General features: G+C 34.9%; 1 protein-coding gene across 5 annotated transcripts in view; it reads left to right on the top strand.

The window, feature by feature from the left end:
* The window catches only part of LOC128238599 (parathyroid hormone/parathyroid hormone-related peptide receptor-like), a 96,484-nt gene that overhangs the window by 55,477 nt on the left and 25,459 nt on the right, over positions 1 to 15,548 (top strand). For 4 of the 5 annotated variants that reach the window (XM_052954723.1, XM_052955057.1, XM_052954889.1 and 1 more), the window contains 2 exons: positions 6,778 to 6,843; positions 12,991 to 13,087. In XM_052954723.1, the coding sequence (XP_052810683.1) occupies positions 6,841 to 6,843; positions 12,991 to 13,087 (100 nt within the window). In that variant the 5' untranslated portion in view covers positions 6,778 to 6,840. Of the gene's footprint in view, positions 1 to 3,982; positions 4,019 to 6,777; positions 6,844 to 12,990; positions 13,088 to 15,548 lie in introns of those variants that run through there. The other variant, XM_052954979.1, reaches the window with a different exon arrangement.

Consider the following 15,548-nt stretch of genomic DNA (forward strand, 5'->3'; position numbering starts at 1 on the left):
TAATTTGATAACGCTTTTTGCGCCCACAATTGATCTTTAGAAGTCAGAAGATAAATAGTCAGTTGAGTATCAGCTCCAGTGGTAAACTTGGCGGATCAAAATGTCCGACCCGAGGGCACGCGTGAAAACTGGTTACGAGTCTTGCCGAGATATCGATTACGAAGTATGTCAGAGGGTCGCATGGACGTGAATGATCCCTTTTTCCGACAACGCTAAACCTATCAAGTGCAGTAAAATTTGGCATTTCAGCTAAAAGCGCTTGATTAGTGGTTTACTGACGTTAAAGTTAGACACGCTCTAATTTGAAGTGAACGTCGTCGTTTCGGATATAAAAGCAACATTACAAAAGTTTAGACAACTATACACTTTTGACTTGAGTTCGTTTAAAGAATATAGTATGCTTTTAAGCGCTGATCATTTTTAGTTTAATGCTATTTTAAGATGACGCGTTGTGGCGCGTGAGTTGTCTTATATATTCCGGGAAGCAAGATATATCCAGGCCCAGTAAAAATACGGCAGCGCACACCACCAACAGCACAGCAACAATTCTTCAATAGGCGAAACACTGTAATGTCTAAAATAGTAATGGTTTAAAACCAGTAGCCAATATATTGTGACATGCAGACAATATTACAAAGCTACAATTAATAATGATGATGATGATGATGATGATGATGATGATGATGATGATGATGATGATGATGATGATGATGATGATGATGATGATGATGATAAAGCATATATCGTGAAATAATATTCTTTCATTTTAGGCAACGAAGAAGAAAAAAGTGTATTCAGATAATATAACACATAATATATATTAAAAATAGGCCAACATGCCCGTTGAAATTCATAGAATAAAAGGGCTTACGTATATACAAATAGCGAACATGCAGGTTATAAACCAGTATATTTGTATTATAGTATTCACAACTTTATCTATAGAGTTTGATATTCATATCATAAATAATAAATGAATTAACATATAAACAAGTATATTTGTATCATAGTATAAACAACTGTATCTATAGTATTTGATAAACATATCATAAATCACACATGACTTATGAACTATAATTATCCATGCACTGAAAACTTACGCACAATAGTTCGATTGTTTTCTACGATAATAAGTATTAAACGAAGTTAATATTATACACTTCATTCAAAATACTTCCAAAAATGTATAATTAAGTTAAGTAATGATATTTGATATGTTATGTCTTGACTATTCTATCAACATAATACAAAAACAAAGCAATGCACTTAATGTGATTTATTTATTTATTAAATACTACTGATGCGCCTGTCTTCCCATTTAATAAAGTACTTTAAAGTACTAAAGCCATTACAAAATAAACAGGATTTTTTACCGTGATTAGCAGGAGATGCACAGCAGGGGATTGTCATGCCAAACATTCCTTAAACTAGGCCTTTAATAACTTTGTCCTATACCCATACCCACTTAAAGGCGAAAGGGTTTATAGGGCATAGCTATGTCGGTCTTAGTGTTGTTTTGAGTACCATTTTTTATACATAAAAGCTGTATTTTGAAGAAACTTTGAACATATGATTGCACGCAGATTTTCTAATCATTTTTGGTCCATCTTTGAAACCACATTACCGCATGACAATACATATTTCATTGGATTTTAAAATTGAAACTATAAAACAGGGGCCGTATTCATACAGCATCTTATGACATTTCCGAACTTATGTCAATTTCTTAGAATTTTCATTGTCAAATTGAAATAAATGCATGAGTGAGTTAAACATTATTAAAGAGTTGTTTCTTTTCAATAAGACCAATCAATGAAAACAATGTATTTTGGAATATCTTTTTTCATTTTCATATTACTCAAGAGGTACTAAAATTAAGAAAGTAACTTAAGTTAGGAAATGACTTAAGACGCTCTATAAATACCGCCCCAGATTTCGAGATCGAATTAGATAATTCATAAAAGAATGATTGGACACGTATACATACATATTGTCCATATGCGAAGCCTCCCAAGATGTTATTAACAGCCGCAATACATAATGCTGTTTAGCAGTTTAATAATAAAACCAAGTAGCAGAATGTGCTAATCAAACAGATGAAAAACTTCCAAGAATTGGCCCAGTAGCCTTTACCTAGTAGGTATAGTTTTCTGGAAGAATACCATCGCCAATGTTAGGATTAAAAACATACAAATACACAGCATATCGTGGTGTTTAAAAATTGATCCATTATGGAATATACTTGCATGCAATGCGAACCAACAAATATAATTCAGAGAGGAAAATCATGGGATCGCAGTGCTTGTTGTGCATCTATCAGGCCTCCGTAACGTCTAAAAAAAGCCACCATAATCGCAAGCCATACAAAAATAAGCTCAGTAGCCATTACCTACTAAATATAGTTTACTTAGAGAATACCATTACCCATATTTGGATTAAAACATACAGATAATTTATACAGCATATCGTGGTGTTTAATGAATGACCCATTATGAAATATAATTGCATACAGTACGAACCAACAAATATCATTCAGAGAAAAAAATTCATGGGATCGCAGAGCTTGTTGTCCATCTAGCAGGCCTCCTTAGCGTCTAAAAACAGCCACCATAAATCACAAGCCATACCTGCAACCGACGCCAGTGGTCAATACACTTGAGCTACAGTGTCAGACAATCCTAATTTATTGTTACCCTGAATAAATAGCGTTCTCATAAAACATGCTTTTGGAACTCTGGACACGGCAGATGGTAGTGATAGACCAGTATTTGTATAATAATCTGCACGTTTAATCAAATATATCAATTTCTTTATGTAAATATGCAAACCGTCTTTAGTTAAGCTATATATAGGTTGCGTTTTATTGACCTGTATACAGTGATTGATGTGCCAATATTTTCCTATGCCAATAAATCATCATTTTTATGCAATATAAATAATGTAATCCATTACATAAAATGTGTCGGTTATAGTTTTTCTCTCCAAATGTCTGTCGAGGCCCAGAATATAAGTATGCAAGGAATGAGTGAATATTAAACAAAGGTTTATGTGCTTCCGTACCGGAATGAGTAAATCCGGCCCGATGGCAAGCTCGTAAGCAGTAACGAGACTTTTGCTGGGGGTCGGATTTCCAATCCGTATCGGAAGCGCTTAATTACGTTAGAATCACTGTTTTTGTACATTTCATATAAACGCGTCGATGGCTTCTTACGTCATGGTGCGCATGGATTTGAAATCACAGTTAAGGTCGAACAGATACAAATAGTTCCAAAGAACATGGCATTTTAATTTGAGCATGTATTAAAGCAACTCGTTTGCGTTTTATAACCTCGGACATTATTTTTTATTATTTTGTGTGAAATGTGAACATATGTTTGCTATTAATTCAATTCAATCCAATGCATTTTTCCTACTGAAAGAAGATATGCAATACTTACTTAAAAATGTGACAGATATGCTCTATTTTGCCAAAATGTAGGTCCCGCCATTGAGAAACCCTTGGCTTACAGGAATCTGTTTAAATGATTATCAGCTAATTTGTGTTTAGATTTCAGTTCATAAAAATAAGTAATTAAACTCAATTTCACCGAATAAAAAAATCGTTTTCAACAAAAAATCTTTGAGTTAGTCCCTTCAACAAGTATAATACCATCTCAATGACCAAAAAGAAAATAAATTCATCATACAACATACGAATGTTTCAAATAGGTTGGAATCGGCAGATGGGAAATGTTTCGCCGCCGACACACAAGCGTTTTATAAACAAACGAACGCGGCGCGTCTATTTCAAACTGATCTGGAGAAATTTGTGGAAACAGTAGCCAGGTCGATCTGAGGAATTCAAACAATAGAAACCTAGTTTTCTGGAGATATATTGCATACTTATTACTTATTTATTTATTTTGTTGTGTGTGATACTTGAAAAGAGTGTTTAATGAGTTTTTTTATCAATGCGTTGTTTTGCTTTTTTGCTTGGAGATATAAGAGAATACTGTGCTTGGATATTTCTTGCATTAAGGTAAATGATGTAGAAATAACCCTTAAGTTTTGTTTAATCACGCGATTAAATTTATTCTGGCAGAATAATTTTATCACATGAACAAAAAATCTTGACACTTTATTTAATTCACATTATAATAAAAAGTTCATTGTTTACATGAATTGTGAATTGTGTTAATGTACGTATATGACATTCTTGCAACAACTTGTAATGTATACTACCATATATGTAAATGCTGGAAATATATTGATTGAATGTGGTTTTACTGAATATATCTACATTATTTACAGTATGAAATTGTTGTAATTTATAATCATCATATTAAACTGAGTTGTGTTTGTCGAAGAAATGTATGATAGTGATAGTGTGATTGTATGTTTTGTATGTTGCTTAATATGTAACTTAGTACATGTGTTTTTGTAATACTTTTTGTGTGAAGGCCATGCTGGAAATAAGTAGTATGTCTGTAATGATTGTACACTTAGTATGTAACCTTCGTTAAATAAAGTTGTTATTATTATTATTATTATTGTCCGTAATGTTAAATAATGATAGCTTCAGATTGCATAAAAGGGATTTTTTTTTAGTTTGGTCAAAGTTAGCCGAAAACTGTAATGATTGGTCAATATTTATCCAAAACTGATTATTAACCAATCATATCATTTAAATACCATGTGGACAACGTAACCAAGTTTTATACATTTGGTTTAAAATTTGTTTTTATTTTAAAGGGTATTATTTGTTGGTTACTATTTTCTTTAATTCAATGACGGTAAAACATTATTGTAATTGTTTTTTTTTATTATACAGTCGAACCCCGTTGGCTCGAACTCCCAGGGGCCAGCGAAAATACATCGAGCTAAGCGGAAATATTTACCTTTAGTTTGAATAAATCTGCCCTTAAAAATGGAGTTCTAGCCAACGGGGAATTCGAGCCAGGCGAGTTCGAGTTAACGGGGTTCGACTATTCACTAGTGGAAACACACTTGATTGTCAATCCAGGGGACACAGGTTTGATTCCCCGCCGCACCAATGAAAATACTAATCGTCTTCCGGAGGGACGTTAAATGGGGGTCCCGTGTGACAGTGTTATACACTGGTGCAAGTTAAAGAACCTGAGTAGCTTTAACCAGGGTAGCATTCTGTCTGTGCACTATGCTCCAAAAAATCTAAAATTACTATCAATCTTATTGTTGCACTCACCGAATGGGCAAGGCCCGAGTGCGAGTATAAATAAGCTTACAGCCCCTCCCTCATAGTTTATACAGTTGGCTGTAGGCAAATCACATAATTGTACATTAGATACTATCACAGCATGATGTAAATATCAATCAGTCAGGAGAGACTCTGTGTTTGGATAATGGTCCCATTTGGGACTTGTCTTAATAGACAGTGTATTATAAAACTGTTGAAAATGAGAAGCTATAAATGTAAAGACAAATACAGATTTCTGTTCATGTAATAGCAAAGCCAACGTTCCCATATTTGTATTAGAGTCTTGTTAATGAGTTGAGATGTTGAATAAACAGTTGTACATACTCCAAATACAGTAAACACTTTAAGAAGCCCCATATAACTTGTCATATTTTTTATCTCATTAAATTTTGATGGATTTAAATTTGAGTGAAGTTATGCATTTCTATTTATTTTATGTTTATAGAGTATATTGTTATCATGAACATTGGAATATTGAATTTATTTAGTACTCGGTGCTCGAGTGGGTGGTACGCAGTATTCAAAGGGATTTAAGGAGTACTCTGTGCTCGAGTGGGTGGTACGCAGTATTCAAAGGGAGTTAAGGAGTACTCGGTTCTCGAGTGGGTGATAGGCAGTATTCAAAGGGATTTAAGGAGTACTCGGTTCTCGAGTGGGTGGTACGCAGTATTCAAAGGGATTTAAGGAGTACTCTGTGCTCGAGTGGGTGGTACGCAGTATTCAAAGGGAGTTAAGGAGTACTCGGTTCTCGAGTGGGTGGTACGCGGTACGCTCGAATTAAGGTTTGACAGTATTCGGTACGCAGACTCACAATATATTTCATTTTAAATTTGTTACGCAGGATTTAGGTAGAAAATGAAGGCACAATATACAAGCCATCATATATGTATATATAGATAAATATATCATGTTACAGTGATACAGTAAATGCATTAAAACGTCCTTGCTGATATAAAACATACTGATCACCGTCCAGGATTTATAGTTTTAATTTTACACTAGTATGTTTTCAGAGTAAGAATAGATAAATAGTTATGTTTCAACCATAATTAATATCATAACTTGAAAATTTGATATAATTGATTTTTGTCAAACATCGAGTGAAACTATGGAAGCGTATATCGTATATACTGATAATGTGATTATGTAGTTTAAGGCAGATTGAGGAATACTTTCTCGACATGCTGCCATTTTTTAAAATTTGTCGACTTTCCCACGTATAAAATCGATAGACGACGTTTTTGCATCGACGAAGTCGTGATAGCGTTACGGTGGGGTCAAGCCATAATGCAGCCAATGGGCGCGGGCAGACCTTGATAAACTCAAATAAAACAATGAAAAATGCATCGACGAAACTAGCTCAACATGATTTGTGAATTTCATACTTGTATATATGATAAACACACTTCCGTAGCATATTCATGGATACGTGTTTTTGAAAGTACAGATGTTGCTAAGAAAATAATGAATGAACGGTAATTTGATGCAAACCATGCTCTAAATATTAGGAATACAACGTTAACAGAATTGAGTTGATACAACAACGATTGATTTAATTTCAGATTGCCACGTCAATGAAAGGAAAGATGGATTACCCATAAGAAGGAAACTCGTCTAAATAAACAATGGTAAGTTGATACGTAGAAAATAATTACGGAAATGTGGATTTATAATTCTACCTGCAAATTAGTTTTGAAATATGGCAACCCATTTCTAAAATGCATATTGTCATTCAGTAAAGTATTTTTTGTACAATCTTGTCTTTGGATTTCAAAAAAAATAGTGCTATTTCATGTAGAATAAAATACTATAATTTATACAAAATAAATACAACTTTTCAGGCTCAAAAACTGACTAACTCTACGATTATGATTTTGACTGATAAATCGCCATTACTTTAGCTGCACTGGATTATATGTCCATACTCAGCATAGGGTGTCAGTGGACAAGTGGTTTATGTGTCTGCCTCTCACCCAAGGAGTTATCGGTGCGAGCGCCACCACGAGTTCTTTTCCATGATTTTGACAGATAAATCGCCATTAAATTTTCTGCACTGGAGTATATGCCCATAACAAGCGTAGGTTGATAGTGGACAAGTGGTTAAGATGTTCCCCTCTCACAGAAGGAGTTGTTAATTCGAGCCCCGCCACGAGCTCTTTTTCATGATTTTGACAGATATATCGCCATTAGTTTAACTGCACTGGATTGTATGTCCATAACCAGCATAGGGTTAGGGTGGACAAGTGGTTTAGGTGTCTGCCTCTCACCCAAGGAGTTATTGGAGTGAGCGCCGCCACGAGTTATTGTTCATGCCCTGTCAAAATGCACACCAGTGTTGGTTACTACCAAGTAAAGTGACTCGAGAATGAACAAATCAGCTATCAGCTTTCGTCATAATCCAGCTCAAAAGAAATAAGTATAAACTTAATGACCATAAGCGTTATCAACGATAAAAAACAACACCTGGGTACAAATACGATGGCATGATCAAAAGTGATTAATATAAGGTCGAATGCCACCTCAATCGAGTTAATAATAGTTTGCCCACGCCTTATAATGACTTCATTATGGCCAGGCCCTGTCAGATCCCCCGGTGTGACTTAATGAAAATTGAAGCCGAGAGGGGGAATTAAACCCAACCAGTGCGTGGGGATGAATGCCAAAGAAATTATTTTAAAGTCAAAAGCTGTGAGATCTGCGATGAAGGGCATTTCGATAAGTGGTCCGATGGCGGTGATGAATTGAAAGTTTGCTCTTTCTATGACCACACCGCTGGTCTTTGACGAGGCTCAATCGGCTGCCAAATACAGGCGCGTAGCTGTACACAAATACACAGTTGCGTAATGACATTTTGACAGGTCGAAGTGTTTGTCATACCAAAAAGCCCGAATTTGATATAAAACCCGAAGGGGGTTAGGGGGTGAAGGAGTTAGGCAACGATCTGCGTAATCCGAAATTGGCCCTAGCTACACGCCTGGTCACTATATCATTAAGTTTTCTTCATAGAGAGGCCCGTGCCCTCTTCGTGACATGCACGCACTAGCCGATCGAAGAGGATAAGGACGGCACATTAGCGGAGAATTTGTGATCTAATTTCCAATAACGCACGATATATCGGTGGTATTTGACTGAAAATGTCGTTTAGTTTAACGAACTTCCTCTTTGATTTGTTTTTTATGGAGAGTTATATGGGATAATTAAGGACAAATTACACCAATTCGGAAGTGACTTACAGTTTTACATGTGTGATTTTAACACATGACAGTTATTCAAAACATGGTTATCCCATCTCAGACCATTAGTACAAGGCTACAATTTATTTCTATACATTTTGAAGGTGAATCAATTGTAAATTAAAAAACAAAACTTGCTGAACAGGTTGGATCAACTCGGTTTACATTTCACCGCATTGGTTGAACTCCTTCGTCGGATAGAATCACTCTGGATTTCATATATATATAGTGGTTACATTCAACTAATAATGTTTACCGTTGTTGAATATTGAGTATACAAGTGGAGATTTCTCCATTTAATTGGGTGTTTGGAATCGTAAAACACTATAAAGGAGAGTTTTTTGGCAAGAAAATCGGTATTTTCAGCATAGAAGTTATTGGCACTTTATACAAAAGCCTGAAGCCTAAAGAAAATACGATGCGTATAATTGCAATGAAATATTTAAACAGCATATTAAAATGTTTCATCTGCATAATAAATACTTAAGAGCATTTGAAAAAAACACACACTAATGTATACTTTCGTTTGTCCCTGAGTATTTTCAAATGAACGTGTTTTCGAAAAAAGGCCATACCAGATTGTTTTTATGTATAGCATCAGCCCTTAGTAAGAAAGCCTATCTACAGTGTGTGTATACCACGTGATAAATTGCGTCATAAATGCTACGTCGGAAGGCAATATTTTGCTTCGATTGAAGACTTAAAACAATGATAACTTTTCATTTTCTTTACTATTTTAAATGAAACATAGCGCAGTCTACGCCACCTTCGGTCTTTTACCAAATTTTGATTGAGAGTTTAGTTTCTTATAACACTTCGACAAACCTTTTCACGATACGGCCGTCTGACGGAGCACTGTCAAAACATTGTTTGGGAAACAGGTTTGTCGAAGTGTTTGATGAAACTAATCACCTTATCAAACTCCGGTTATAAAACAAAGGTGGGGCTCTTTAAGATGCATAGACTGCCGTTGTTTCATTTAAAATGGTGCAGTAAGCGAAAAGTTATCTTTGATTTAAGTCTTTATTTTAAGCAAAACATTGCCTTCCGACGTAGCATATATGACGTAATTTATCACGTTGAATAAACACACTGATATAGCTATTCGGAGAAAATAAACGAACCCCCGAAAAAACTTTTTCTAAATGAGTGACATCCTATGAAGGATATAGACACCTGAGCCTCCTTACTCCATTCGGGATCATTCTAAATCCGTAGATAGATTTCAACTGCAAAGTGAGTTCAAACGACGTGAGTTGATTATAAGGGTCACACAGAATGTATCATTTTCTGATATCAAATGCAAAGAATAAAAGTACAAAGTATGAAGCATGTTGTTTGCCATCGTGTTCGGTGGAAAAAAAATATATCTGCAAGATCGTTGATCATAATTATATAGTGTCTTGTATTTTTCAATCTGGAAGCCTCAAACCATTTCGTTCGTGGACGCTAAACACAGAATCGAGTTTGTATGGCATTAATTAATACACCGCTAAGCTGTAATCTGAAACACCATTACAGGCAAACCCCGTTGGCTCGAACTCGCTTGTCTAATCTATGGTTCATCTAAACGTAATCATTCCCCGCTTGGCTCAAATTTTCCGGCGCTCGAGGTATTTATGCCATTCGGAACTCCTCATTTTTTTCAAAAACAACCTCGGATGTATGCAGGTATATCAGTTAAAGTAGTTCATAAAATTTTGAATTATATCATTAATTAAATGTAGTGTGTTAGAGTTGTATTTATTGATCTAAGTTTTAATTGATTGCCATTGAATTGTATTATTGCAAACATAATTAAATATCCCAAGAGTTAAGTCACAAAGTTTAACTGCTAAATAATATTACTACGCGATCTACTTGCAGCGAACTTAAACGTACCACTTTTTTAGTATATAAACCGTCCAAATACATCCGAGGTTGTTTTAAAAAAAAAAATGGCCGAGGAGTTCCGAATGGTATTTATGCCGGTCCCTCGAAGTTCGAGTCATCGGGGTTCGACTGTATTTATTATCAAAATGTTGGCTTCTTCTAACGCCATAAAACACACTCCGATATCATAACAGTATAAGAAAACAAATTACTCAAAGCCTTAATTGGCGCCGTGAAATAGTTAGTTGTCAAGCATAATTTAATATTACGAGTATTACATATTACAAATATATTGTTCAGAAAGAAACAGAAATTAATAATTATAAAAAGCAATAACTTGGTAACAAAATATGTTTTAATAACACGCAAGAGCACAATAATACAAAGCATCTAATTTCGTGTCCCTGCTTTTGTGTTAATATTCATTTATTTTTCAATTTGAAACGCTGATAACATTTAAAAAAATAAAAAGAAAGTGATAAAATTGTACTAGGCTAAGTAAACTTTATGGACTGAATGATTAAGAACAATTTGAAATAAAATAAAATAAAATCTAGTTTACGAAATCCACCACGTGTTCACGATGCGAAAACCAGTCCGGTCCCTACAATTAACATTATTTACGATTTTAAATGCGCGCGTTTTCAACCGACTTTTTAAATGGTAATAAAAATGTTCATATTTTTCATATCTGTTTAAGAAAACAATGGATAATAAAATGTCAAAGAGAAATCATAATGTTTTAGAGGTCACTGGATATACTTTCTCCCTTTCATCAAAACATACGGGATATTTAACCAATTGAAATATTAGCGAAAATAACGCATACCAGATAAAAATCATAATGTTTTCAAATAAACGCAATCCATAAGTACCATGAATATGGAAGGTTGAATATGTGACGGGGTAATTTAGATACACCATTAGTTTTTATATTTTGCGTAAAAGTTACATTAAACAAAAGCGAACAACACATAAAACTTGCCTTTCTATTTATAGAAAGCGTTATTTTTTACGATATTTTAGATTTTGCCATCAAGCCATAAATAGCTTTTTATTAAACTCACTTGACACCATCCAATATTCGTTTCACTAGAGCAGCTGCAATGAACCAGATGAAAATAATATATTTCAGACGTGCTGCACCGATGTTACGTTAATTGTTTAACTTCCCGTGTCAGTGTTTGCTGTATTAACTCGTTGATATACCTTTGAAGTATACGCCAGTGTAATAGGCCTTGTTATCTTTAATTCAATAGCACTTAGAATACAACTTACATTTTAAGCCAATGCAATTGCAGATAGGCAACCATTTAGAACTAGACTTAATCATTAAGAATTTCACCTTTCGCGGGTGTTAAAAGGTCCGCTTACTGCCACTCATACGATACACACTCCTTGTGTCAGAGTTTGCGTCGACAATGTATCAGCCAATGAGGTTGTATTCTAAGATAGTAAGATAAACTAAAGTTACATTTTAACAATTCTGAAAGGTTGTTTACTTCGCTCATTCCGCTTATTTTTAATCATTAAAATGTTACTTCATGTCATCTAACTCGTAACGGACTTATTCACGTTCCTCAATGTCAGACATCGAACTATTTTAATGCGTGTGAAATGTGGATACAATGCTCATTTTACCATTAAAGATCGTTATAAGTTCAAATAAACAATTTCTTATAATAATATGTTTTCCAGAAAAGCGTTAGCAACGCTATTGAAAATGAATGATTGGAATGATGAAGGCCATGTTTAACATAAGTATCTGCCGGTTGGTGTTTGGTGTGTGTTCATAAAATTACGGACGAATAACTCAATAAAACAATTCTTGCAAACATAAAATCTGTAAGTGAGTGCCTTAAAATAGAACTCATTCAAATGCCGAAGCAATCATACAATAAAAAAGAACTGTTAAGATAAGTTGCAATTGGCACGGTTGTATTTGAAACACCCGTTGGCTCGAACTACCAGGGACCGGCGAAAATACATCGAGCCTCGGAAAATTCGAGCCAAGCGCGAATTTTTACTTTTATTATAAATAGATCGAGCGAGGAATTCGAGCCAAACGAGCTCGAGCCAACGGGGTTCGACTGTTTTTTTTATTTAAGTATGCGTAGTGTTGTCCGATTTTATTATCAAAACAATGGAAACTACAGGGACAAGCCCAGTGGATTAAAAATTAACTAAGATCCGTGTTGAAAGGCACAATGACCAAGGCCAAATGAATACTAGACAAGAGATAGCTCGCTCCAAGACAACATCAAACATTATTCAACTATGAAATCTTCATTGGTAAATGTTGGGTGTATTTTGCTCAATAATAGTGTTAAGGTGTAAGAAATTGTTTGTTTCCACCAACCGATTGAAACTATTTCTGTCCTCCTGACCTTTGAGTGAACATGTTACGATTTGAATGTTATATATCTAAAATTTCTACAATAGAGATATACCCTGACATGGATCGGTTTGGTAATGCAACACGGTTCTAAAAAAACTACCCTATTTTTTAACCCCTGTGTTTCCACATCCGTTCCAAATGAACATTTACTTAACTTTTCATTGTCTATCCACTTTTTGGTATTCGTGTTAACTGTTGTTTGCCAATTGTAAATTAGGCGGCTGGCCTTACCCCCGAAGTTTCTCATGTATAGTTTTGTGTGTGGTTTTCAGAAGACTGCGGAGGTTGGGCTTGAAGAACAACGTCGCTTTCTGTTGGAGAAGGAGATCACGTGCCTTACACTAATACAGCAGGATAACTATACACAAGGCATGCCTTACACTAATACAGCAGGATAACTATACACAAGGCATGCCTTACACTAATACAGCAGGATAACTATACACAAGGCATGCCTAACTTTTATCTCACAAAGAGTAAACAGTCATTTATATGTCTCAAACTAATACAATGGCACAAAAGCACATAATGCAACCTACAGGTACAGGCGTGCACAACACATAATGCAACCTACAGGCGTACACTTATGCACACTAAATATCTCAAGATATGCTTTACATTTCGTTTGCAGGAAAACACCAATTCTATAATTTAGAAGAAACAAATCAGCCATTTATAAGTTTAGTATTTACCAAGAAAACATCATTAAACACATTAAGCATGATACACAAAACATAGAGCAAACACTGATAGGGCAAATTGTCCTGGGGTTGTATTCATTATTGGTCTTAATTGTATCTACGTTTGATGTAGCGTATCGGATGCGAGGTATAAATAACCAACCAATACAGTGAATGAAGTCAATGATGTATGACCAGAAGATTGACGTAAGTTGCATATTGAATACCACTCCTGGCCAAATGATCACGAGCAGTCTCAAATCTGAGTTCAGACCCAAGTGGCAAAGCTGCAAATCTTCATTTCATTGATGCTTCCATCCTGGTAAGGTTTTGAACAGATGATGGTGGTGGGAAGAAGACGCGCCTTTGAAGGTTTATTTTCAGACAGACCCAACCATGAGTCAAGAATAAACGTATAGTTATGGTCCTCCCCACGAAATAATTCCAAATGTTTGTGTGCCTTCCCTGTGATTTTATTTAAAATTCAAATATACTATATTAGATATTGTTTACTTTTTCTCAGGTTCCTATTGAATATGTTATAATATTCCAGTTCAAATGAGTTAATCTCAAAATCAAAATGGTAATAAATTGTATCGGACTAGGCTGGAAAGGATTTCATTGGTCAAATGTTGGTCAATATGACATTGGTTTTCAGGCGTAAAAATGGTACTTGAATCCATACGAGTACGGCTATTGTCGTCTGTAACAAATGTATCACCAGATTTACCACTGCTTAAGCCGTGACGTTTGGCTTGATTCAGTGGCAACGATTTTATCCTTGTTATATGATTAAATATGAAATAGTTACTGCACACATGAGTGCCCGAGTTATTGAAATTATACACGAGCGTGAAGCTCGGGTCGTGTGATGTTAATTATAAGAGTTGTGAAAACATATTTTTACGATATGTTCATGGAGATCGGTCAGTGTGTAACTTGGAATAAGCATTTTTTGCGTTAATATCTGCAAACCAATGATAAAAGGTTGCTGACAAAAGATCAGATCGCGGATTTTCATATTTCCGTTCGAAAATTAATGTTTTAGGGCTTAAACCGTTACTGACGGTTTAGGATAAATTAATAAAACATCAATTTTTGAACTGAAAAATAAAAATCTGCGATCTTATATTTTCGTCAGCAGTCTTATTATATAACTGGTTTTCATGCATTTTCGCAAAATATGGCTCGTTCCAAGACAAAAAAAGTTGTCAAAACGTTCAATCTGTGAGAGTGCAGCTTTAAATACTAGACTTTTTTAAATATCTTATTTCAATTTTTAATTTTCGTGTTGTGTTTTTGCAAAATCGTGACATGCTAAAATCAAAGTAAGGACTGTTCTTGTTTATTTTATCATCAAAGTGTGACATTTCTATGCACAGTTATTTCTGTAGTTCAATCACGGCATGCACAAGCCAATACTTTGCTGTAGGTATGCACATTGCACGTGCAAAGCGTGTCCACGTGTTTTACACGTGTTTATCACTCTATAACCCAGTGGTCATAAATTTTCTTGATTTCCTTTTGTAAGCTTTTTACTTTCTTCCTTTGGTAAATCTTAGAATAAACATAATATCTATTATAAACGTCGTAATTCTGGAAAAGAAATGATTTCATGTGTAATCGCGCAATCTGCTTTTCATCAAAGAAAGCAGAATAAATTGTTTATAGGATGATTTATATGCCTCATTCAAACGCAGACAATAACCAATTATATGCATGCACAGCAAAACAAGCTTTATAATTCGAAAACGAACGGAGCCGGCGAAAGCGGTACTCGGCTAGAGTCTCTGTCGACTGTGTTTCCGCGGCTTTGCAAGATAAACTGTTCCCCTAAAGGATGGCAATATTAATTTTATTATACCGAACAAAACTAACTTTATTTATTTATTTAAATTTAGTATTTAACTAAATTGTTACGATTTCCGCCATTGTCGTCTGATACCGAAATATAAACTAAGCCCCTAAACGGCGCAGACGAAACGGTATATGGTAAACAGCGTATAGTATCGTACCATTAGAAACTACGGGGAAAAGTCCAATAGTCAAACATCTAACGTTTACCCTGTTTAAAGCACTTTAGGCAAAGGCAGCACAGACATTAAAGGTGCCAAATACAAGTTGATGCAAACAAACAGATTTTAAATCTT

The sequence above is a fragment of the Mya arenaria genome, chromosome 1 (assembly GCF_026914265.1).
Source record: "Mya arenaria isolate MELC-2E11 chromosome 1, ASM2691426v1".
In the NCBI taxonomy this organism is placed as follows: domain Eukaryota; kingdom Metazoa; phylum Mollusca; class Bivalvia; order Myida; family Myidae; genus Mya; species Mya arenaria.